The 24,851-nt window shown below is 44.5% G+C and overlaps 1 protein-coding gene across 1 annotated transcript in view; it reads right to left on the bottom strand.

The window, feature by feature from the left end:
* Positions 1-24,851, bottom strand: part of LOC129811325 (ena/VASP-like protein) — an 86,872-nt gene that overhangs the window by 8,341 nt on the left and 53,680 nt on the right. The window contains exons 2-5 of the mRNA XM_055862542.1: positions 18,540-18,714; positions 17,392-17,569; positions 6,734-6,791; positions 944-1,014 (exon numbers count right to left, since the gene is read on the bottom strand). Of these exons, the coding sequence (XP_055718517.1) occupies positions 944-1,014; positions 6,734-6,791; positions 17,392-17,569; positions 18,540-18,714 (482 nt within the window). The remainder of the gene's footprint in view (positions 1-943; positions 1,015-6,733; positions 6,792-17,391; positions 17,570-18,539; positions 18,715-24,851) is intronic.

The following is a 24,851-nucleotide window of genomic DNA, read 5'->3' as shown; positions in this document are numbered from 1 at the left end:
GGGAGACACCACAGAGGAGGGGGATACACCACAGAGGAGGGGAGACACCACAGAGGAGGGGGAGACACCACAGAGGAGGGGAGACACCACAGAGGAGGGGAGACACCACAGAGGAGGGGGAGACACCACAGAGGAGGGGGAGACACCACAGAGGAGGGGGGGACACGACAGAGGAGGAGGGGGACACGACAGAGGAGGGGGTGGGGACACGACAGAGGGGGACACCACAGAGGAAGGGGGGACACAACACACACAAAAAAGAGAGAGAGAGAATAATGAGAAACCAAGCGAAAATTATAAATCAAAAACTGAGAACAAAGATGATAAATCAGAAACTGAGAACAAAGATGATAAATCAGAAACTGAGAACAAAGATGATAAATCAGAAACTGAGAACAAAATCACAGAGAAGAAAAAGAAGCTGAATGCAACATGACCAAACACTTAGGAAAGCAGCATGTCCCATTGTCACCCAGCTGCCAGTAGCACACTTGCAGAATGAGTGTCTCTATGGCGCTGGGGAATGTTTGTGCATGGATAAGCATGAGTAAACGGAGGGGAGGGGGATTCAACACAAACACAGATGTGTCCGAGCTAGCGCTTTCGCTATGGTTGTAGTCATTAGGGCACACTGTAGCAAAACGTTTTGCAACCGAAAACAATAATGAGCGTATCTTATTGGCCAAGTTCAGGTAGTCCCTCCTTGTTTCAGTCAGTTTTCTTCCATTTGGTGCCTAATGAACACAACCAACATGCGCTACACTGGGCTGTTTGGTTACCGTGATTGCCATACTATCCCCATGGAGAGAATAGCATCCTGAGACGTTATCTGTGAGATGGTGTATTGACATGGACGAAACGTATTGTGGCTTGTGTGTTGACAGACCCGGCATTGTCTTGACATGGTAGTAGAGTCTGTCCACAGTACATCTGCAGGCCTTACCTGAGCCAGATGTCCGTCGCTCCCTCTCTTTGTGGGCCACTCCCTGCATCTGATGCGGCTCCATCATTTGCCTGCAGATACACAGAGGGCACAGACACATGATATAGCCCCCACTGTAGCCTCTCCCTGTAGCTTCTCCCTGTAGCTTCTCCCTGTAGCATCTCCCTGTAGCTTCTACCTGTAGCTTCTCCCTGTAGCTTCTCCCTGTAGATTCTCCCTGTAGCTTCTCCCTGTAGCTTCTACCTGTAGCTTCTACCTGTAGCTTCTCCCTGTAGATTCTCCCTGTGGCTTCTCCCTGTAGCTTCTCCCTGTAGATTCTCCCTGTGGCTTCTCCCTGTAGCTTCTCCCTGTAGCTTCTACCTGTAGCTTCTCCCTGTAGCTTCTCCCTGTAGCTTCTACCTGTAGCTTCTCCCTGTAGATTCTCCCTGTGGCTTCTCCCTGTAGCTTCTACCTGTAGCTTCTCCCTGTAGCTTCTACCTGTAGCTTCTCCCTGTAGCTTCTACCTGTAGCTTCTACCTGTAGCTTCTACCTGTAGCTTCTCCCTATAGCTTCTCCCAGTAGCCTCTCCCTGTAGCTTCTCCCTGTAGCTTCTCCCTGTAGCTTCTACCTGTAGCTTCTCCCTATAGCTTCTCCCAGTAGCCTCTACCTGTAGCTTCTCCCTGTAGCTTCTCCCTGTAGCCTCTCCCTGTAGCTTCTCCCTGTAGCCTCTCCCTGTAGCCTCTACCTGTAGCTTCTCCCTATAGCTTCTCCCTGTAGCTTCTCCCTGTAGCCTCTCCCTGTAGCTTCTCCCTGTAGCCTCTCCCTGTAGCTTCTCCCTGTAGCTTCTCTCTATAGCCTCTCCCTGTAGCCTCTACCTGTAGCTTCTCCCTATAGCTTCTCCCTGTAGCTTCTCTCTATAGCCTCTCCCTGTAGCCTCTCCCTGTAGCTTCTCCCTGTAGCCTCTCCCTGTAGCCTCTACCTGTAGCTTCTCCCTATAGCTTCTCCCTGTAGCTTCTACCTGTAGCTTCTCTCTATAGCCTCCCCCTGTAGCTTCTCCCTGTAGCTTCTCTCTGTAGCCTCTCCCTGTAGCCTCTACCTGTAGCTTCTCCCTATAGCTTCTCCCTGTAGCTTCTAGCCTCTACCTGTAGCTTCTCCCTATAGCTTCTCTCTATAGCCTCTCCCTGTAGCTTCTCCCTGTAGCTTCTCCCTATAGCTTCTCCCTGTAGCTTCTCCCTGTAGCCTCTCCCTGTAGCTTCTCCCTATAGCCAGCCTTTCAATCTGTGCCCATTTAATACATTTCTGATTGACATTGCCTCTAATTTTCTACTGCTTGAGTACCGGCACCAATTATAAAAAAATATCCCAAAGCAAGATCAAAGAGGCGGCAGGTAGCCTAGTGGTTAGAGCGTTGTGCCAGGAACTGAAAGGTTGCTAGATCAAATACCAGAGCTGACAAGGTAAAAATCTGTCGTTCTGTCCCTGAACAAGGCAGTTAACCCACTGTTCCACGGTAGGCCATCATTGTAAATAAGAATTTGTTCATAACTGACTTGCCTAGTTAAGAAAAAAAGAATTGTTAGCCAGCTAAAATACTTCATTGTTCAGAAATAACTTCAAATATTTAAGGAATATATTTCTACAATGGACATGGATTGATTTAAATTGTTTCAACAAACAACCAATATTCAAGTATAGGTTTATTAATGAACCAGAAACAATTTTTCTTCTTTGAATGTTTATCAAAGTTAGCTGGCTAACTCATTGATTCTGCTTTGTAGTATACTGCTCTGGTGTGGTTAAATTAAAGTCAGTATCAGCACCATCAGTTTCTTTCATTCAACCTCAAGCTGCTTGACTAGTACAGGAGTCTAGTACCTCAAGCTGCTTGACTAGTACAGGAGTCTAGTACCTCAAGCTGCTTGACTGTACAGGAGTCTAGTACCTCAAGCTGCTTGACTGTACAGGAGTCTAGTACCTCAAGCTGCTTGACTGTACAGGAGTCTAGTACCTCAAGCTGCTTGACTGTACAGGAGTCTAGTACCTCAAGCTGCTTGACTGTACAGGAGTCTAGTACCTCAAGCTGCTTGACTGTACAGGAGTCTAGTACCTCAAGCTGCTTGACTAGTACCTCTTTCGGGGATATGTCGTAGGGGATATGTTGTAGGGGATATGTGGTAGGGGATATGTTGTAGGGGATATGTGGTGGAGGATATGTGGTAGGGGATATGTGGTAGGGGATATGTGGTAGATCCTGATGTGGTAGGGGATATGTGGTAGGGGATATGTGGTAGAGGATATGTGGTAGGGGATATGTGGTAGGGGATATGTGGTAGGGTATATGTGGTAGGGTATATGTGGTAGAGGATATGTGGTAGGGGATATGTGGTAGGGGATATGTGGTAGAGGATATGTGGTAGGGTATATGTGGTAGGGGATATGTGGTAGGGTATATGTGGTAGAGGATATGTGGTAGGGGATATGTGGTAGGGGATATGTGGTAGAGGATATGTGGTAGGGGATATGTGGTAGGGGATATGTGGTAGGGTATATGTGGTAGAGGCTATGTGGTAGGGGATATGTGGTAGGGGTTATGTGGTAGGGGATATGTGGTAGGGGATATGTGGTAGACCTGATGTGGTAGGGGATATGTTGTAGGGTATATGTGGTAGGGGATATGTTGTAGGGGATATGTGGTAGGGTATATGTTATAGGGAATATGTGGTAGAGGATATGTGGTAGGGGATATGTGGTAGAGGATATGTGGTAGGGGATATGTGGTAGGGGATATGTTGTAGGGTATATGTGGTAGGGGATATGTGGTAGGGATATGTGTTAGGGGATATGTTGTAGGGTATATGTGGTAGAGGCTATGTTGTAGGGGATATGTTGTAGGGGATATGTGGTAGGGTATATCTGGTAGAGGATATGTTGTAGGGGATATGTGGTAGGGGATATGTTGTAGGGTATATGTGGTAGAGGCTATGTTGTAGGGGATATGTTGTAGGGGATATGTGGTAGGGTATATCTGGTAGAGGATATGTGTTAGAGGATATGTGGTAGAGAATATGTTGTAGGGGATATGTGGTAGGGGATATGTGGTAGGGGATATGTGGTAGGGGATATGTTGTAGAGGATATGTGGTAGGGGATATGTGGTAGAGGATATGTTGTAGGGGATATGTGGTAGGCATGATGTGGTAGGGGATATGTGGTAGGGGATATGTGGTAGGGGATATGTGGTAGAGGATATGTGGTAGGGGATATGTTGTAGGGGATATGTGGTAGGGGATATCTGGTAGAGGATATGTGGTAGAGGATATGTTGTAGGGGATATGTGGTAGGGGATATGTGGTAGAGGATATGTGGTAGGGGATATGTGGTAGGGGATATGTTGTAGGGGATATGTTGTAGGGGATATGTGGTAGAGGATATGTTGTAGGGTATATGTGGTAGGGGATATGTTGTAGGGGATATGTGGTAGGGGATATGTTGTAGGGGATATGTTGTAGGGGATATGTGGTAGGGGATATGTTGTAGGGTATATGTGGTAGAGGATATGTTGTAGGGTATATGTGGTAGAGGATATGTTGTAGGGGATATGTGGTAGAGGATATGTTGTAGGGGATATGTGGTAGAGGATATGTGGTAGGCATGATGTGGTAGGGGATATGTGGTAGGGTATATGTGGTAGGGTATATCTGGTAGAGGATATGTGGTAGAGGATATGTGGTAGAGGATATGTGGTAGAGGATATGTTGTAGGGGATATGTGGTAGGGGATATGTGGTAGGGCCTATGTGGTAGGGCCTGTGTGGTAGGCATGATGTGGTAGGGGATATGTGGTAGAGGTATTTTTTTTATTTTTTTTTATTTCACCTTTATTTAACCAGGTAGGCTAGTTGAGAACAAGTTCTCATTTGCAACTGCGACCTGGCCAAGATAAAGCATAGCAGTGTGAACAGACAACAACACAGAGTTACACATGGAGTAAACAATAAACAAGTCAATAACATGGTAGGAAAAAGAGAATCTATATACAATGTGTGCAAAAGGCATGAGGTAGGCAATAAATCGAATAATTACAATTTAACAGATTAACACTGGAGTGATAAATCATCAGATGATCATGTGCAAGAAGAGATACTGGTGTGCAAAAGAGCAGAAAAGTAAATAAATAAAAGCAGTATGGGGGTGAGGTAGGTAAATTGGGTGGGTAGTTTACAGATGGACTATGTACAGCTGCAGCGATCGGTTAGCTGCTCGGATAGCAGATTTTTAAAGTTGTTGAGGGAGATAAAAGTCTCCAACTTCAGAGATTTTTGCAATTCGTTCCAGTCGCAGGCAGCAGAGAACTGGAAGGAAAGGCGTCCAAATGAGGTTTTGGCTTTAGGGATGATCAGTGAGATACACCTGCTGGAGCGCGTGCTACGGGTGGGTGTAGCCATCGTGACCAGTGAACTGAGATAAGGCGGCACTTTACCTAGCATAGCCTTGTAGATGACCTGGAGCCAGGTAGGGCCTATGTGGTAGGGCCTATGTGGTAGGCATGATGTGGTAGGGGATATGTGGTGGAGGTAGGGCCTATGTGGTAGGGCCTATGTGGTAGGCATGATGTGGTAGGGGATATGTGGTAGGCCTGATGTGGTAGGGGATATATGGTAGGCCTGATGTGGTAGGGTATATGTGGTAGAGGCTATGTGGTAGGGGATATGTGGTAGGCCTGATGTGGTAGGGGATATGTGGTAGGCCTGATGTGGTAGGGGATATGTGGTAGAGGCTATGTGGTAGGCATGATGTGGTAGGGGATATGTGGTAGGCCTGATGTGGTAGGGGATATATGGTAGGCCTGATGTGGTAGAGCTGATGTGGCAGGGGATATGTGGTAGAGCTGATGTGGCAGGGGATGTGTGGTAGGCCTGATGTGGTAGAGGATATGTGGTAGGCCTGATGTGGTAGGGGATGTGTGGAAGGCCTGAAGTGGTAGGCCTGATGTGGTAGGCCTGATGTGGTAGGCCTGATGTGGTAGGACTGATGTGGTAGGGGATGTGTGGAAGGCCTGACGTGGTAGGCCTGATGTGGTAGGCCTGATGTGGTAGGGGATGTGTGGAAGGCCTGATGTTGTAGGCCTGATGTGGTAGGCCTGATGTGGAAGGCCTGATGTGGTAGGCCTGATGTGGTAGGGGATGTGTGGAAGGCCTGATGTGGTAGGCCTGATGTGGTAGGCCTGATGTGGTAGATCTGATGTGGTAGGCCTGATGTGGTAGGGGATGTGTGGAAGGCCTGATGTGGTAGGCCTGATGTGGTAGGGGATGTGTGGAAGGCCTGATGTGGAAGGCCTGATGTGGTAGGCCTGATGTGGAAGGCCTGATGTGGTAGGGGATGTGTGGAAGGCCTGATGTGGAAGGCCTGATGTGGTAGGGGATGTGTGGAAGGCCTGATGTGGTAGGGGATGTGTGGAAGGCCTGATGTGGTAGGCCTGATGTGGTAGGCCTGATGTGGTAGGGGATGTGTGGAAGGCCGGATGTGGTAGGCCTGATGTGGTAGAGCTGATGTGGCAGGGGTTATGTGGTAGGGGTTATGTGGTAGACCGGATGTGTTTTGTACCCTCAAACAAACTACTTTCGTACAAATGAAATAAGAAAACACGTTCGATGATGAATTCTAGCAAGTTTTACCAGATTTGAAGTCCCTGAAATGAGATGCTTTGGATGCTCTTTTACAAACCAGTTCTTTATCGATGTCTTAGTTCTACTGTGTGTTCTACTGTACACTGAGATTGATTTGGTGTCTTGCTGAAGGTCGGAGGTTCTTACCTCCTCTGTACATCGGGGTCTTCTGAGGAGGGCCCATTTTGGCGTTGGACAGCAGGGCCTGTGGTGGGGAACAGAAACAGGGGAATATTTCTAGCTAGGTATGAAAGGACCTACAGTTGAAGTCGAAAGTTTAAATACACCTGAGCCAAATACATTTAAACTCAGTTTTTCACAATTCCTGACATTTAATCATAATAAAAATTCCCTGTCTTAGGTCAGTTAGGATCACCACTTTATTTTAAGAATGTGAAAAATCTGAAAAATAGTAGAGAGAATGATTTATTTTAGCTTTTATTTCTTTCATAACATTCCCAGTGGGTCAGAAGTATACATACACTCAATTAGTATTTGGTAGCATTGCCTTTAATTTGTTTAAATTGGGTCAAACGTTTCAGATAGCCTTTCACAAGCTTCCCACAATAAGTTGGGGTGAATTTTGGCCCATTTCTGCTGACAGAGCTGCTGTAACTGAGTGAGGTTTGTAGGCCTCCTTGCTCGCACACGCTCTTTCAGTTCTGCCCACAAATGTTCTATAGGCTTGAGGTCAGGGCTTTGTGATGGCCACTCCAATACCTTGACTTTGTTGTCCTTAAGCCATTTTGCCACAACTTGTAAGTATGCTTGGGGTCATTGTCCATTTGGAAGACCCATTTGCAACCAAGCTGATGTCTTGAGATGCTGCTTCAATATATCCACATAATTTTCCTGCCTCATGATGCCATCTATTTTGTGAAGTGCACCAGTCCCTCCTGCAGCAAAGCACCCCCACAACATAATGCTGCCACCCCTGTGCTTCACGGTTGGGATAGTGTTCCTCAGCTTGCAAGCATCCCCCTTTTTCCTTCAAACATAATGATGGTCATTATGGCCAAACAGTTCTATTTCTGTTTCATCAGACCAGAGGACATTTCTCCAAAAAGTACGATCTTTGTCCCCATATGCAGTTGCAAACCGTAGTCTGTCTTTTTTTATGGCGGTTTTGGAGCAGTGGCTTCTTCCTTGCTGAGCGGCCTTACAGGTTATGTCGATATAGGACTTGTTTTACTGTGGATATAGATACTTTTGTACCCGTTTCCTCCAGCATCTTCACAAGGTCCTTTGCTGTTGTTCTGGGATTGATTTGCACTTTTCGCACCTAAGTATGTTCATCTCTAGGAGACAGAACACGTCTCCTTCCTGAGCGGTATGACAGCTGCGTGGTCCCATGGTGTTTATACTTGCGTACTATTGTTTGTACAGATGAACGTGGTACCTTCAGGTGTTTGGAAATTGTTCCCAAGGATGAACCAGACTTGTGGAGGTCTTGGCTGATTTCTTTTGATTTTCCCATGATGTCAAGCAAAGAGGCACTGAGTTTGAAGGTAGGCCTTGAAATACATCCACAGGTTCACCTCCAATTGACTCAAATGATGTCACTTAGCCTATCAGAAGCTTTTAAAGCCATGAGAGAATTTTCGGGAATTTTCCAAGCTGTTTAAAGGCACGGTCAACTTAGTGTATGTAAACTTCTGACTCACTGGAATTGTGATTCATTGAATTATAAGTGAAATAATCTGTCTGTAAACAATTGTTGGAAAAATCACTTGTGTCATGCACAAAGTAGATGTCCTAATCGACTTGCGAAAAATGATAGTTTGTTAACAAGAAATGTGTGGAGTGGTTGAAAAACGAGTTTTAATGACTCCAACCTAAGTGTTTATCTTTGGTGTTGGAATAGTTTTTTTTACATGCCACACCCTCCCCTGTAGTAGTAGAGGTACATTCAACATGATAAATATGACTGAGGTTACATACAGTTTAACAATACCAGTGGCCTCTGTAATTATTGGGACAGTGAAGTATTTTTTCTTATTTTGGCTCTATACTCCAAAAGTTTGGATTTTAAATCAAACAATGACAAGGTTAAAGTTAAAGTATTTTCATCCATATCGGGTGAACCATTTAGAAATGACAACATTTTTTTTGTACCAGGTCTCCCGATTTTAAGGGGTCAAAAGTATTGGGACAAATTCCCTTATACAGTATGTGTATTAAAGTAGTAAAAAGATTAGTATCCATATTCATAGAACACAACACCTACATTAAGCTTGTGACTACACATTTGTTGGATGATCTTTGCTGTTGTTACATTATTGTAGAAGTGTTTAGAAGCATATTCTATTCTTATTTACCATAAAAGTGACACAATACATTATTTACCATTCATTTCTATTGAGCACAGAATAATCACAACCAAACACAACCAAAACAAACAGAAAATGCATCCAACAAGTTTGTAGAGTCACAAGCTTTATGTTGTCATTGTGTACTATGAATATGGGAGCAAATACTTAACTTTTTACTACTTTAATACACATATAAGTGAATTTGTCCCAATACTTTTAGGCTCATAAAATGGAAAATAAAAATGTCTTTCTAAATGGTTCACCCAATATGGATTGAAATACCCTCAAATTAAAGCTGACAGTCTGCACTTTAACCTCTGGACAGACAGCCAGTTAATTTGCATAAATTGCATGCTGGGTCAAATGGAATGTGTCATCTCACAAGCGAGGTACCTCCCCCTGCTCTCCCACTGGCTGCTATTGTGTGTCCTCAAGCTCTTCTCTCCTCTAGATCCTCCTGAGCTACACACGCATGTCTTGTTTGTTTACGTTCCGATTTTAGCGTTAGCATGGTGTTTATAGCATTAGCACTGGACAATAGCATGGTGTTTGTAGCATTAGCACTGGACAATAGCATGGTGTTTGTAGCATTAGCACTGGACAATAGCATGGTGTTTATAGCAGTAGCGCTAGATATTAGCATGGAGTTTATAGCATTAGTACTAGACAGTAGCATGGTGTTTATAGGATTAGTACTAGATATTAGCATGGTGTTTATAGGATTAGCACGTCGTGCTTGTTTACATTGGACATGGTGTCTCGTTGTCTCTCAGCTTACTTAATTAGGAAGTACTTTACAAACATATGCCTGGTTCGGAACATGTCCAGACATAAATAGTAGTGAGACTTTCTGAGACCGTCTTTACATGTGTGGTGTTGAGTGGATGCGGCGTAGCCTGGTCCCAGATCTGTTTGTACTGTACAGGGAGTTAATGTGTGGAGTTGAGTGGATGCGGCATAGCCTGGTCCCAGATCTGTTTGTACTGTACAAGGAGTTAATGTGTGGAGTTGAGTGGATGCGGCGTAGCCTGGTCCCAGATCTGTTTGTACTGTACAGGGAGTTAATGTGTGGAGTTGAGTGGATGCGGCGTAGCCTGGTCCCAGATCTGTTTGTACTGTACAGGGAGTTAATGTGTGGAGTTGAGTGGATGCGGGGTAGCCTGGTCCCAGATCTGTTTGTACTCTCTTGTCAACTCCTTTGTGGTCACTGGCATGATGACCATAGTTGGCTATCCAGCACAAGCAGATCTAGGACCAGGCTATGCATGCTGGGAACCACACCTGGCATCACATTAGGTGCTACTCCTCCGCCTAGTGAGACACACTGTGTTTTTTCCTACAGCATGATTGATGCAAACCACAGGCATTTCCACAGGAAACCTCAACAAAACAGGCCCAGCAGGACGGTAGACCAGAATAGACCTGACCTGCCCTCCTCTCTTTCCCACATCTGTGTACAGCTCACACAGTAGATTTTGCATTCAACACAACATATGCATGAACCCAGCCAATCCTTGATCGCCAATCCCAAACCAGATTCAAGGGCAAACATGATTGGATGGAATGTAATATTCTTAATTTCCATTGGATCAACGTCTAACTTCACCAGTCTTTGTCAAGAGATATTCAACATCAGGATCAACAAATTAACTACATAGAGACACAAAACCCCCAACCCAGCATAGAGACAATGAGCCGGTACAGAAACCACCAACCCAGCATAGAGACAATGAGCCGGTACAGAAACCACCAACCCAGCATAGAGACAATGAGCCGGTACAGAAACCACCAACCCAGCATAGAGACAATGAGCCGGTGTAGAAACCACCAACCCAGCATAGAGACAATGAGCCGGTACAGAAACCACCAACCCAGCATAGAGACAATGAGCCGGTACAGAAACCACCAACCCAGCATAGAGACAATGAGCCGGTACAGAAACCACCAACCCAGCATAGAGACAATGAGCCGGTGTAGAAACCACCAACCCAGCATAGAGACAATGAGCCGGTGTAGAAACCACCAACCCAGCATAGAGACAATGAGCCGGTGAAGAAACCACCAACCCAGCATAGAGACAATGAGCCGGTACAGAAACCACCAACCCAGCATAGAGACAATGAGCCGGTACAGAAACCACCAACCCAGCATAGAGACAATGAGCCGGTACAGAAACCACCAACCCAGCATAGAGACAATGAGCCGGTACAGAAACCACCAACCCAGCATAGAGACAATGAGCCGGTACAGAAACCACCAACCCAGCATAGAGACAATGAGCCGGTGCAGAAACCACCAACCCAGCATAGAGACAATGAGCCGGTACAGAAACCACCAACCCAGCATAGAGACAATGAGCCGGTACAGAAACCACCAACCCAGCATAGAGACAATGAGCCGGTACAGAAACCACCAACCCAGCATAGAGACAATGAGCCGGTGTAGAAACCACCAACCCAGCATAGAGACAATGAGCCGGTGTAGAAACCCCCAACCCAGCATAGAGACAATGAGCCGGTACAGAAACCACCAACCCAGCATAGAGACAATGAGCCGGTACAGAAACCACCAACCCAGCATAGAGACAATGAGCCGGTGTAGAAACCCCCAACCCAGCATAGAGACAATGAGCCGGTACAGAAACCACCAACCCAGCATAGAGACAATGAGCCGGTGTAGAAACCACCAACCCAGCATAGAGACAATGAGCCGGTGCAGAAACCACCAACCCAGCATAGAGACAATGAGCCGGTGCAGAAACCACCAACCCAGCATAGAGACAATGAGCCGGTGCAGAAACCACCAACCCAGCATAGAGACAATGAGCCGGTACAGAAACCACCAACCCAGCATAGAGACAATGGGCCGGTGCAGAAACCCCCAACCCAGCATAGAGACAATGAGCCGGTGTAGAAACCACCAACCCAGCATAGAGACAATGAGCCGGTACAGAAACCACCAACCCAGCATAGAGACAATGAGCCGGTGCAGAAACCACCAACCCAGCATAGAGACAATGAGCCGGTGTAGAAACCACCAACCCAGCATAGAGACAATGAGCCGGTGAAGAAACCACCAACCCAGCATAGAGACAATGAGCCAGTACAGAAACCACCAACCCAGCATAGAGACAATGAGCCGGTGTAGAAACCACCAACCCAGCATAGAGACAATGAGCCGGTACAGAAACCACCAACCCAGCATAGAGACAATGAGCCGGTACAGAAACCACCAACCCAGCATAGAGACAATGAGCCGGTGTAGAAACCACCAACCCAGCATAGAGACAATGAGCCGGTACAGAAACCACCAACCCAGCATAGAGACAATGAGCCGGTGTAGAAACCACCAACCCAGCATAGAGACAATGAGCCGGTACAGAAACCACCAACCCAGCATAGAGACAATGAGCCGGTACAGAAACCACCAACCCAGCATAGAGACAATGAGCCGGTACAGAAACCACCAACCCAGCATAGAGACAATGAGCCGGTACAGAAACCACCAACCCAGCAGACAAAACTGTCATTATGACATCATGGTGAGGTATACTAGATGTTTTTTAACATATTTTTTGACTGACCGCATAACAACCAAAATATGACGTCTTTACTTGATGTCTTTATGACGTACCTTGACGTAATTGTGGTGCTGCATACCCACTGGGGTGCTGCATAGAGGTGTGTGAAGGGGGTCACTGAGACATACTCTACTCCCCCAGCAAAATGAGGAGGAGAGCCTATTCTGAGAGAGGCCTATTATAAAAGGGGAGATCACTTACTGCATACCAGGAATACCGACCAATAAACCCTTGACGCCCCTTTGCAACACTAGACCGCTGTTGGGTGTCATTTCCGCTGGGTGTGTTCGGCATGAGGGACACGTGGACCCTCTTTATATGGATACTGCTTACCCAGTCAGCACAAGGCATTGAAAATACATATTTTCAATATCCTTTCAACCAAAAATACATATTTTCAATGTCTTTTGCTCATAAGGTAACTGGAGTTGTGACTCTGAAACAGAGAGGATTCCTCTCTCCTACCATATCCAACCATCTGAAGGTGTCTAATTATGTTTTTGTTTTTGGCTTTTGGGTTGACATTACTGACATCATAATGAGTTCACCTCATTCTCAATGAGCAGGATGTTGGCAGAGTTGTTTTGGAATAAAGTGCTGTAAAACACGATTCATTCCCAACCTCAAACCGTTTCACGTTTCATCTCCCACAATCATCATCTCATGAAGGGGAAATATTTTAATATTCTATCATCAAACAGAGCCAACCATCCCCACCACATTTCTGCCCCCTGTTTTTGAACACGGTATATGAATATAAATAATGTACTACTAATGCAATGTATGTACTAGTGCTTTATCAATACACAGCCTAGCAGGAGTTATTTAGTTTGTTATTTAGTGGGTGTGTGTCATTTTGTGTGTGTGTGTCATTTTGTGTGTATGTGTGTGTGTGTAATTGTGTGTGTAATTGTGTGTGTGATTGTGATTTTGTGTGTGTGTGTGTGTGTGTGCTTTGTCTCCTCTCCTTTGTTCTCTCAGCCTGCAGCTTTCTGATAGAAGATGACTTGGGATGCCTTGTTTTCATTCTTCTTGACACTCCTAAACTCCCCTTCTTAGCAGCTGATGGTTGTCTACACGGCTCCTCTAAACTCCCCTTCTTAGCAGCTGATGGTTGTCTACACGGCTCCTCTAAACTCCCCTTCTTAGCAGCTGATGGTTATCTACACGGCTCCTCTAAACTCCCCTTCTTAGCAGCTGATGGATATCTACACGGCTCCTCTATACTCCCCTTCTTAGCAGCTGATAGATATCTGCACGGCTCCTCTAAACTCCCCTTCTTAGCAGCTGATGGTTATCTACACGGCTCCTCTAAACTCCCCTTCTTAGCAGCTGATGGTTGTCTACACGGCTCCTCTAAACTCCCCTTCTTAGCAGCTGATGGTTATCTACACGGCTCCTCTAAACTCCCCTTCTTAGCAGCTGATGGTTATCTACACGGCTCCTCTATACTCCCCTTCTTAGCAGCTGATGGTTATCTGCACGGCTCCTCTAAACTCCCCTTCTTAGCAGCTGATGGTTATCTGCACGGCTCCTCTAAACTCCCCTTCTTAGCAGCTGATGGTTATCTACACGGCTCCTCTAAACTCCCCTTCTTAGCAGCTGATGGTTATCTACACGGCTCCTCTAAACTCCCCTTCTTAGCAGCTGATGGTTATTTGCACGGCTCCTCTAAACTCCCCTTCTTAGCAGCTGTTGGTTATCTGCACGGCTCCTCTAAACTCCCCTTCTTAGCAGCTGATGGTTATCTACACGGCTCCTCTAAACTCCCCTTCTTAGCAGCTGATGGTTATTTGCACGGCTCCTCTAAACTCCCCTTCTTAGCAGCTGATGGTTATCTACACGGCTCCTCTAAACTCCCCTTCTTAGCAGCTGATGGTTATTTGCACGGCTCCTCTAAACTCCCCTCTTAGCAGCTGATGGATTTCTGCATGGATTTGCAATTCATTTGAGCACATATCCAGATGAGGCGTCAAGATGAATACTAATAGTGGAGCACAGAGCTACAGCTAATGCATAACAACAGCCCAAATACTCACCAGAATCAGTTGGTGTCCATCTACGATGGTTTCTATGAGACAATTAGTCCAACCAGATCTTGATTTTCAGTCTTTTCAGGGTTTAGTTTGGAAAACATGAAACTAAGAACACGTATAATATATGCCATTTGCCATCAAATTAAACTACTGCAAAGCTAATATACAATGTGATGCTTTCTTTTGGTAGACATACCATACTTCCAGATCCAGACACAATAAAGAAACTAAATGTTAGATTGGGTCTAGGTTGGTGTTGGGCTGGTAAAGAAACTAAATGTTAGATTGGGTCTAGGTTGGTGTTGGGCTGGTAAAGTAACTAACCGTTAGATTGGGTCTAGGTTGGTGTTGGGCTGGTAAAGTAACTAAACGTTAGATTGGGTCTAGGTTGGTGTTGGGCTGGTAAAGTAACTAAACGTTAGATTGGGTCTAGGTTGGTGTTGGGCTGGTAAAGTAACTAACCGTTAGATTGGGTCTAGGTTGGTGTTGGGCTGGTAAAGTAACTAAATGTTAGATTGGGTCTAGGTTGGTGTTGGGCTGGTAAAGAAACTAAATGTTAGATTGGGTCTAGGTTGGTGTTGGGCTGGTCAAGTATTTCCTAATATTTTAAAGAAAACAATCAACTATTAAAATACAACAACGTGGACCACTCTAGTCAATACCACTTGCCAACTGCAGCCTCACAGCCTAGTGACTGCACAATTAAAGGCTTTTATATTAGTGACACAACAGCTAACACCATTAACACTATCAAGGGTTATTATCTACACAACACATCTACAGATGTCAACAGGAAGGTTGTGTACGTGCCAGATGAGTTTGGGTTAGTGCATGATGAAGCACAGGGGCCCGACATAAAGGGGTCCTGGCTGTTGCCATGGTGAGGTGAGAGAAGTAGTGCCCCAGGGGAGTGCTTGGGCGTGATCAGGCCTGTGCACAGAAGCCCTTAAGAAACAAAACAAGGCCTACTTTCTCTCTCTCACTCTCTAACTCAGATGGTGATTACCTAATTGGGATTTCTTGAGCTAAATATGATGCTATTAAAGAGTATTTCAAACCTCAGGAGCCACAGCTTAACACCCCGTGGGGCTGTAGCCCCAAAATATGAAATATAAAAGCTATTTTGACCAATTAGGGCCCCTTAAGGCCACATTTGTGTTGAATGGAAATCTTTAATTGGCAGTCAACAGAAACGCATACAGCTTAAGCTTAAACATCAACATAGGGATTTCCAGAACATCACTTCCCTATTTTAGCCCTACAATGAAAGAGGTGAGAGAGGTGTTGCCAAATACCACCAGCCTCACATTGTCTGCCGCAGCATCATGCAGTAAATAGCCCTGATCCAGCCCCTCCCTCTATCACCTACCCTGCATCAACTGTCATCACGGGAACAGTACTTACTGAGGGTGATCTTCGCAGAAGTGCACCTTCTGACAGTGGCTGGTGACATCTCTGGAGTAAGACTCATCGTGAGACCCTCTCTGCAGTTCTTAAAGTGTCTTTAGCAAGCTATTACTGTGTGGTACTAACTATGGCTTCTAGTCAGGCAGCTGTCCAGGCTACTGGAATAGCATTAGCCACGAACCGGGTGATCCAAGATGGGACCCCAGTAGCAGGTATAAAGCAGTAAAATGCCTGCGACTGTATTCCCTGGACAGAAGAAGCACCTTGGGTTTGCGTGTGGAGCCCCATAGCTCAGTTCACCTTCAACATGGCCCCCTCTTGTTCCCCAAAAGGTTTACCAAAAAAAGGAGAGTGCCATGTGAGATTTGGAGACAGTTTGGCTCCATGGGTATTTTAGCCAGGCTGTGCACCAATAGGAAGGCTAGGGGACGGAATGGGGCCGCCACCGGACTCCCCATCCCAACAGCTTATAAGTAGCAGCAACTTGTAACAGGAGAGGCCCATGTGCTATTTCTTAAGAGTAAGGCTTCATATACAGTCTAGTTATGTCGCCATAAACTAGACTGCACCATCCATCTCATCTAACCACAGGTCTTTACATTGATGTGTGCAAGTGTCTGTCCTGGCAGTGCAATGTTAATGGTTGTAAGGGTTAACTGTAATGGTTGTTTTTGATAGTGTCGCTTTCAGGCATACAGTAATGTCACAAGTGTCTGCAATCGGCCCTCATATATTGCCAGGCCACGTATCCAAGTCTGGCACCCTGGGCTCTAGCCTGGGTTGTGTTCAGTAAATGGTTAACAAATAAATAAGTGAAATAGGGAGGTTATATTTGAACTATTAAGAAATGTTTTTTTTCATTTTCTGTTTCATAACAATTTTAAATGTTTTGTTACAATGTGCCCTACTGAACACAACTTAGGTCACAGAGTTTATAGTCTGGCAGGGTTCTATGGTTTGTTTTCCATTCCCATACACACTGCTGAAAGCTTTCACCCAGAGCCATACAGATACAGTATGTCTGGCCGTGTTTTCGCTCTAGAGCTTGATGTCCAGCAGAGGGAGGTAGAACTCAGTGGAGATCGACCCAGCAACCAGACTGACTGGCAACTGCAGCCCTAATGTCATTGGCTGGACCAAGTGTAAACTGAACAGGTTGAGAGCGTTTCTGAAAATACATTATTCTTGTTTCAACCTAAACATGTTCAACCTATATTATGTTAATCCAACAATCCTTAAATTATAGGGGAGCTATACAGGTTTGAAATTACTGTATAAAAATATTTGCACTTCGACCGATAATTAGTAGCTGACGTGCCAGGATTAACTGCTAATTAGTATACATCAGTTTTAGCTACAGTCCATCTAAACCTGACTGTGACATAAACAGACAGGTGGACGAACAGACGGGTGGACGGACAGTCAGACAGATGGACAGAATGATTACTTCCACATGGGAAAGGGTCCCACCTCCGTCTTGCGAGCTGAGCGTGTTCAGAGCGAACATCATGGCGGTGGAGAAGGTGGTGGCCTCCTCTTTGCTGGCGAAGTTGAGGCCGTAAACCTGCCTGGCATCGCGCCACTGGTGAAAGGTGGGCGTGGCCTGGTTATACTTCAGCCCCTTCACTATGGAGTAGTTGATCACCACCTGAGAGACAGACAGCCAATTACTCATTCATTCATTATTCACCAATTACTATGGTCAGCTTAGTTCAATGAACCGTAACTATAGAGATAACTATGTCTTACATAATTATAGAGATAACTAGTAACGAATGTGTGTGGTGGAGATGATCTCTATAACTAAAGACAGTGTGGTGGAGATGATCTATATAACTAAAGACAGTGTGGTGGAGATGATCTCTATAACTAAAGACAGTGTGGTGGAGATGATCTCTATAACTAAAGACAGTGTGGTGGAGATGATCTCTATAACTAAAGACAGTGTGGTGGAGATGATCTCTATAACTAAAGACAGTGTGGTGGAGATGATCTCTATAACTAAAGACAGTGTGGTGGAGATGATCTCTATAACTAAAGACAGTGTGGTGGAGATGATCTCTATAACTAAAGACAGTGTGGTGGAGATGATCTCTATAACTAAAGACAGTGTGGTGGAGATGATCTCTATAACTAAAGACAGTGTGGTGGAGATGATCTCTATAACTAAAGACAGTGTGGTGGAGATGATCTCTATAACTAAAGACAGTGTGGTGGAGATGATCTCTATAACTAAAGACAGTGTGGTGGAGATGATCTATATAACTAAAGACAGTGTGATGGAGATGATCTCTATAACTAAAGACAGTGTGGTGGAGATGATCTCTATAACTAAAGACAGTGTGGTGGAGATGATCTCTATAACTAAAGACAGTGTGGTGGAGATGATCTCTATAACTAAAGACAGTGTGGTGGAGATGATCTCTATAACTAAAGACAGTGTGATGGAGGTCTGTAAAGGCTTGCAGTGTGAAAAGTCTTCCACCAGATCTACATCAGATGTGTACGTCCATAGAAATGACTAACATTACTAGAACAGACAAATTCCCTCGGACAATGTTAATTGGTGTGTGTGCGTGTGTTTGCGTGTGCGGGTGCGTGCATGTGCGTATGTGTACCTCTACCTGTTGGTCCTGTAGCTTGACCCCGACCACGCGGAAGGTGTTGTTGGCCGTGTTGTGGTAGATGTTGATGCGGCTGAAGCCCTGCTGGCCCGGCTTGATTGGAACCCACTTCTTACTGGTGTCGTCGTACACCATGACTGAGGCGCGGGCTTGGCAGATACTCTGTTCACTGTGGAGGAGGACACAGGGGTTAGAGGTCACCGTGACTGAGGCGCGGGCTTGGCAGATACTCTGTTCACTGTGGAGGAGGACACAGGGGTTAGAGGTCGCCGTGACTGAGGCGCGGGCTTGGCAGATACTCTGTTCACTGTGGAGGAGGACACAGGGGTTAGAGGTCGCCGTGACTGAGGCGCGGGCTTGGCAGATACTCTGTTCACTGTGGAGGAGGACACAGGGGTTAGAGGTCGCCGTGACTGAGGCGCGGGCTTGGCAGATACTCTGTTCACTGTGGAGGAGGACACAGGGGTTAGAGGTCGCCGTGACTGAGGCGCGGGCTTGGCAGATACTCTGTTCACTGTGGAGGAGGACACAGGGGTTAGAGGTCACCGTGACTGAGGCACGGGCTTGGCAGATACTCTGTTCACTGTGGAGGAGGACACAGGGGTTAGAGGTCTCCGTGACTGAGGCGCGGGCTTGGCAGATACTCTGTTCACTGTGGAGGAGGACACAAGGGTTAGAGATCAACAATAAGGACATAGGGTGAATCTCAAACATATTCCTTGATTCCTTGCATCCTCTCCTACCCTTCTTCTCAGAACGGATTGGAGGAGAATATCCTATGTGTTTTGAGAAGGAGGTTGAGGAGAGAGGATGCAAGGAATCGAGGAAATATGTTTGAGATTCACCCTAAGTCCTTATTGTTGACCTCTAACCCCTGTATCTCCTACTACTGGTGGATGCGGTGCTGTGTAGTACCGTACTGTTAGCAAGCTTGTTCAGTAGTGGAACTCTCAAAGGAACCACGCCTATCTAATGGTACTGTTTGAAATGTGACAGTATGACCCTAAAAAGAGGGCGGGCCAGTCATTTAAAACACTATAAACAAGCACACTAACCCCAACCCCTCCCCAAAAAATGTCTCTCTCTGTGTTGTGCTTTGCTGTGGCGTCGTGGTATCATAATTGCATATTTCAGAATGTTCGGAAACATGGGCAGGAGACATGTGTGTCGCTGATCTATGATAATAACACGGTGAGAGAAAACAGAAGTGTCTAATTAACTATCTGTTCACCAGATGTGAGGTATTTATCTGTCAAACCAGATAAATTGGGAATGTGCATCCACATCATGGTTTTGGTCCAGGCACAGACAGACTTGATTCCAAACTCTCCATTCCTTTCGACAACAAGAATTAAACTATTGAATTATGTAGTGAACAAATACAACCATAGTGCATCTATAGTACATTTCAAAGCACTAATGCTAACTCCTCATAAGTGGAGAAACGTCCATGCTTCACCTTTACAATACCATAGTACATTTCAAAGCACTAATGCTAACTCCTCATAAGTGGAGAAACGTCCATGCTTCACCTTTACAATACCATAGTACATTTCAAAGCACTAATGCTAACTCCTCATAAGTGGAGAAACGTCCATGCTTCACCTTTACAATACCATAGTACATTTCAAAGCACTAATGCTAACTCCTCATAAGTGGAGAAACGTCCATGCTTCACCTTTACAATACCATAGTACATTTCAAAGCACTAATGCTAACTCCTCATAAGTGGAGAAACGTCCATGCTTCACCTTTACAATACCATAGTACATTTCAAAGCACTAATGCTAACTCCTCATAAGTGGAGAAACGTCCATGCTTCACCTTTACAATACCATAGTACATTTCAAAGCACTAATGCTAACTCCTCATAAGTGGAGAAACGTCCATGCTTCACCTTTACAATACCATAGTACATTTCAAAGCACTAATGCTAACTCCTCATAAGTGGAGAAACGTCCATGCTTCACCTTTACAATACCATAGTACATTTCAAAGCACTAATGCTAACTCCTCATAAGTGGAGAAACGTCCATGCTTCACCTTTACAATACCATAGTACATTTCAAAGCACTAATGCTAACTCCTCATAAGTGGAGAAACGTCCATGCTTCACCTTTACAATACCATAGTACATTTCAAAGCACTAATGCTAACTCCTCATAAGTGGAGAAACGTCCATGCTTCACCTTTACAATACCATAGTACATTTCAAAGCACTAATGCTAACTCCTCATAAGTGGAGAAACTTCCATGCTTCACCTTTACAATACTTGGAGGCGGTGACTTCTTTCAATTGATATAAAGGAAAATCCACATCGACAAAATGTTTTTTTAGTACATGGACGAAGATATGTAAGGGTATGAATAACAATATGGTATGATTTAATCTTTTTTTTTTTTTACCTTTATTTAACTAGACAAGTCAGTTAAGAACAAATTCTTATTTTCAATTATATTTTCAGATTTGTACCATGGTTACTAGTCCAACGCTCTAACCACTAGGCTACGCTGCCGCCCTTACCCCTGATATGGTGTGATATTGTGTAATGGTGTGATATGGTGTAATATAGTATAACATGGTGTAATATAGTATAATATGGTGTAATATAGTATAACATGGTGTAACATGGTGTAATATAGTATAACATGGTGTAATATAGTATAATATGATGTAATATAGTATAATATGGTGTAATATAGTATAATATGGTGTAATATAGTATAACATGGTGTAATATAGTATAATATGGTGTAATATAGTATAACATGGTGTAACATAGTATAATATAGTGTAATATAGTATAACATGGTGTAATATAGTATAATATGGTGCAATATAGTATAATATGGTGTAATATAGTGTAATATAGTATAATATGGTGTAATATTCCTGACAGCATGACAAGCTATAGATGCTTCACTCATAGATGTCTAGGAGGTGAGATTGACTTATGCCCTCAGGGGACTGTGAAGTGACAAAAAGTTTCTTCATGTTCACCGTGAATACCACAGGGACAGCTCTGCTCTAACGGCTTTAAATACTCAGCTACTCAACATTCTCAGTCTTTATTGTCAAATTAGCACTGTGCATTCACAGCTGTCTTTTCTAGACAGCAATTCTTAAAGGAAATATTTAGCAAAGTGGGTGCCTCACCACAGAAAGCAAAATAAGTATATTTCTGGAAGTCTTTCCAATATCCCCAAAAAAGCCATATTAATATCTCAAACTAAATAAAGATTCCACCACAGAGACAGACATTAGGTTGTCTTGTCTCCAAGGCCCCTAGGACCTCACCAGCATTCAAATGCCAGCATGTGACCTTCCTCTTAGATTCTTCCTCCTTACGAGACAGAGAACATGCAGGCTGACACTTCAGCCATGTCTCAGCACAGCACAGTGAATGGCTGAGGCTGTATTAGTGCAGGATTCAGAACATCCTCTATCAACATATTGTGTACCAGTAGATGTGCACTACTACAACAATATTAGAGGGTCAGGCTTTGAAAGCATGTCGGGACCCAAAGCTGTCCCTCCTCGATTACTACCCTACTGTATGCCTCACAAGCCTGGCACTGACAGACACATTCTCACGACTCCTCAGTATCCATCAGACAACCATAAGACAACCATCACAGAACCAGCCAACATCACTATCCTTGCAAGTGCTTTTCAAATTCAATTGAAGTGCGGTCTGGTATGTTTTAGAGTAAATCTGTAAGCCCAAATCAATCAATTACAGACACACCCCCCAAAAAATCATTGTACCATAAGCCCTTGAGGAGACATTGAACATGCAGTTGGATATAGCAAGTTTGGTTTAGGCCTACCCTTTACATGTCAGCTCAGCCAGTTAGGTGCAGAAGAGGACAGTGTGTGTTGTGCTTCATTTGAGGCTTTGAGTGTGGAGTAGTTTGACACAGTAGGTGAAATAGTGTCTCAGCAGAAGGAAGCAAAGCCTAACAGCCAACAGCTAAACGCTAACAGTTAAAGGCTATCAGCTAAAGGCTATCGGCTAACGGCTATAGGCTAACAGTTAAAGGCTAACGGCTAACGGCTAAAGGCTAACGGCTAAAGGCTAACAGTGATAAATGAAACAGAAGGTGTGAGTGCATCTTAATCTACCACATTACAAATAGGGAAGTCAATAACTCAATCGATATAGAATCAGTAGAAGCCATTCAAATAAAACCACAATAAAAGAAAACCTAGCTCTGGTATCTTACTTTAGACTAAACTGTAGGCACAGTTCACCAGTGTGCTACTCAGTCAAGTAGTACTTAGGAATGGAGGATATTACGACTTCTATATCTTGATGGATTTTCTTTCTTTTTTAACATTTACGTCATTTAACAGATGCTCTTATCCAGAGCGACTTACAGGAGAAATTAGGGTTAACCTTGCTCAAGGGCACATCGGCAGATTTTTTTCTAACTTTTTTGGCTCTGAATTTCGGTTAGTGTCCCGACGCTCTGACCGCTAGGCTACCTGCCGCATGCCTTTCAATGTAAAGACATTACTGGGACTGTAATGATATTTCTTCCTTGGTCTCAATCTAACCACATAACAGGTGCTTCTACACAGCACAAAGACCACCCCATGTCCCTGAGAAGATACTCAGTTCTTTAGTGTCTGACAGATCCGCTTACAAAAACAAGCCCTATTTCTGGAGGCATTTTGGGGTCGATGGTTAACATGCCTTCTCTGTGAAGCATTGGTTTCATTCAAATGCTTCGCAATCGCTGGGGACGGAAAAAATAACTTGGAGAAAAGGGCGGAGTGACAAACACAACTAAGCTAAAACTGGTGACAGAACAGCAAGTCAGGGTGACAGAGTGGGAAATGTCTTGACCTACATGACACAATGCGAAGGGTCAAATCATGCAGATTAGAAATCATGCACTGCCCCTATGAGTGATGGTACGAGCATGTGAACTGCAACACATACAAAAGGCCTACTCATACAACTGCAGCACATCTTTAAAGCGTTCTACACTGAGTATACAAAACATTAGGAACACCTACTCTTTCCATGACGTAGACTGACCAGGTAAATCCAGGTGAAAGCTATGATCCATAATTGATGTCCCCTGTTAAATCCACTTCAAATCGGTGTAGATGAAGGGGAGGAGACAGGTTAAAGAAGGATTTTTAAGCCTTGAAACAATTCAGATGTGGATTGTGTATGTGTGCCATTCAGAGGGTGGGTAAGACAAAATATTTAAGTGCTTTTGTAGGGGGTATGGTAGTCGGTGCCAGGTCTGTCAAGAACTGCAATGCTGCTGGGTTTTTCATGCTCAACAGTTTCCTGTGTGTATCAAGAATGGTCCACCACCCACAGGATATCCAGCCAACTTAACTCAACTGTGGGAAGCATTGGAATCAACATGGGCCAGTATCCCTGTGGAACGCTTTTGACACCTTGTAGAGTCCATGCCCAGATGAATTGAGGCTGTTCTGAGGGCAAAAGGGGGGGGGGGAGGGGGTGCATCTCGATATTATGAATGGGGGAACCTAATGTTTGGTATACCCACTGTGTATTGGGGTAGACTACACTGATTTACATTGGTTGGTGGTCAGCTAATGCTAATATAAGCACTTGGTGGTAAACAACAATTAGGCCTAACCAATGATACATGGGAGATGATCCTAGAACCACTGTCCAAACAATCCAAATATTAGGATACAGGATGTAGTTAAAGATGGAATCCGTAGTCGGGGGAAACAGCGCTACAGTCGGCCCCAAAGCCCTTCTATTGGTTTTGTTTAGTTGACGTCAAGACAAAATATGCTGCTGTTCTATCCCGCGTGCTATGAAGTCCGACGGGGGGAGAAAAAAAAACAGTGTTCGTTGTCTGATGGAACTTCTTTCGTTGATGTAATATTGCAAAACGTACGCGGCAGTTTGACCATTACGGATACCCGCTTTAATTGAGGACATGAGCGGCGACTGTTCCTCTCCTTGCCAATCACTCTGGTCTTTAAACCCTGTTGGTCTTCCTTATATGCAAGACTACACCTTAAAAAAAATGCATAAGTACTTTTTATTGGCCAATAAAATACAAAATATAGATACAAATAGACGCTAATTCTGGGTCTTTGTTTCATAGAAGATATAAAATGACCCCTGAATAATTCAATGGCCGTGGACAGGCTATGTGTGTAATATCTATTTGAGAGCTTTGTTTGAATTATTTAGTTTTAAGGAACATCCATTCAATATAACCAGTCAATAACCCAGTAGTTAAATATCATTACTCACCTCTGTACGTGTGTGTGAGTTATTTCAACCAGTTCTACTTTTG

This window comes from Salvelinus fontinalis, chromosome 15, assembly GCF_029448725.1.
Source record: "Salvelinus fontinalis isolate EN_2023a chromosome 15, ASM2944872v1, whole genome shotgun sequence".
In the NCBI taxonomy this organism is placed as follows: Eukaryota; Metazoa; Chordata; class Actinopteri; order Salmoniformes; family Salmonidae; genus Salvelinus; species Salvelinus fontinalis.
This window is presented reverse-complemented; position numbering and strand designations above follow the sequence as displayed.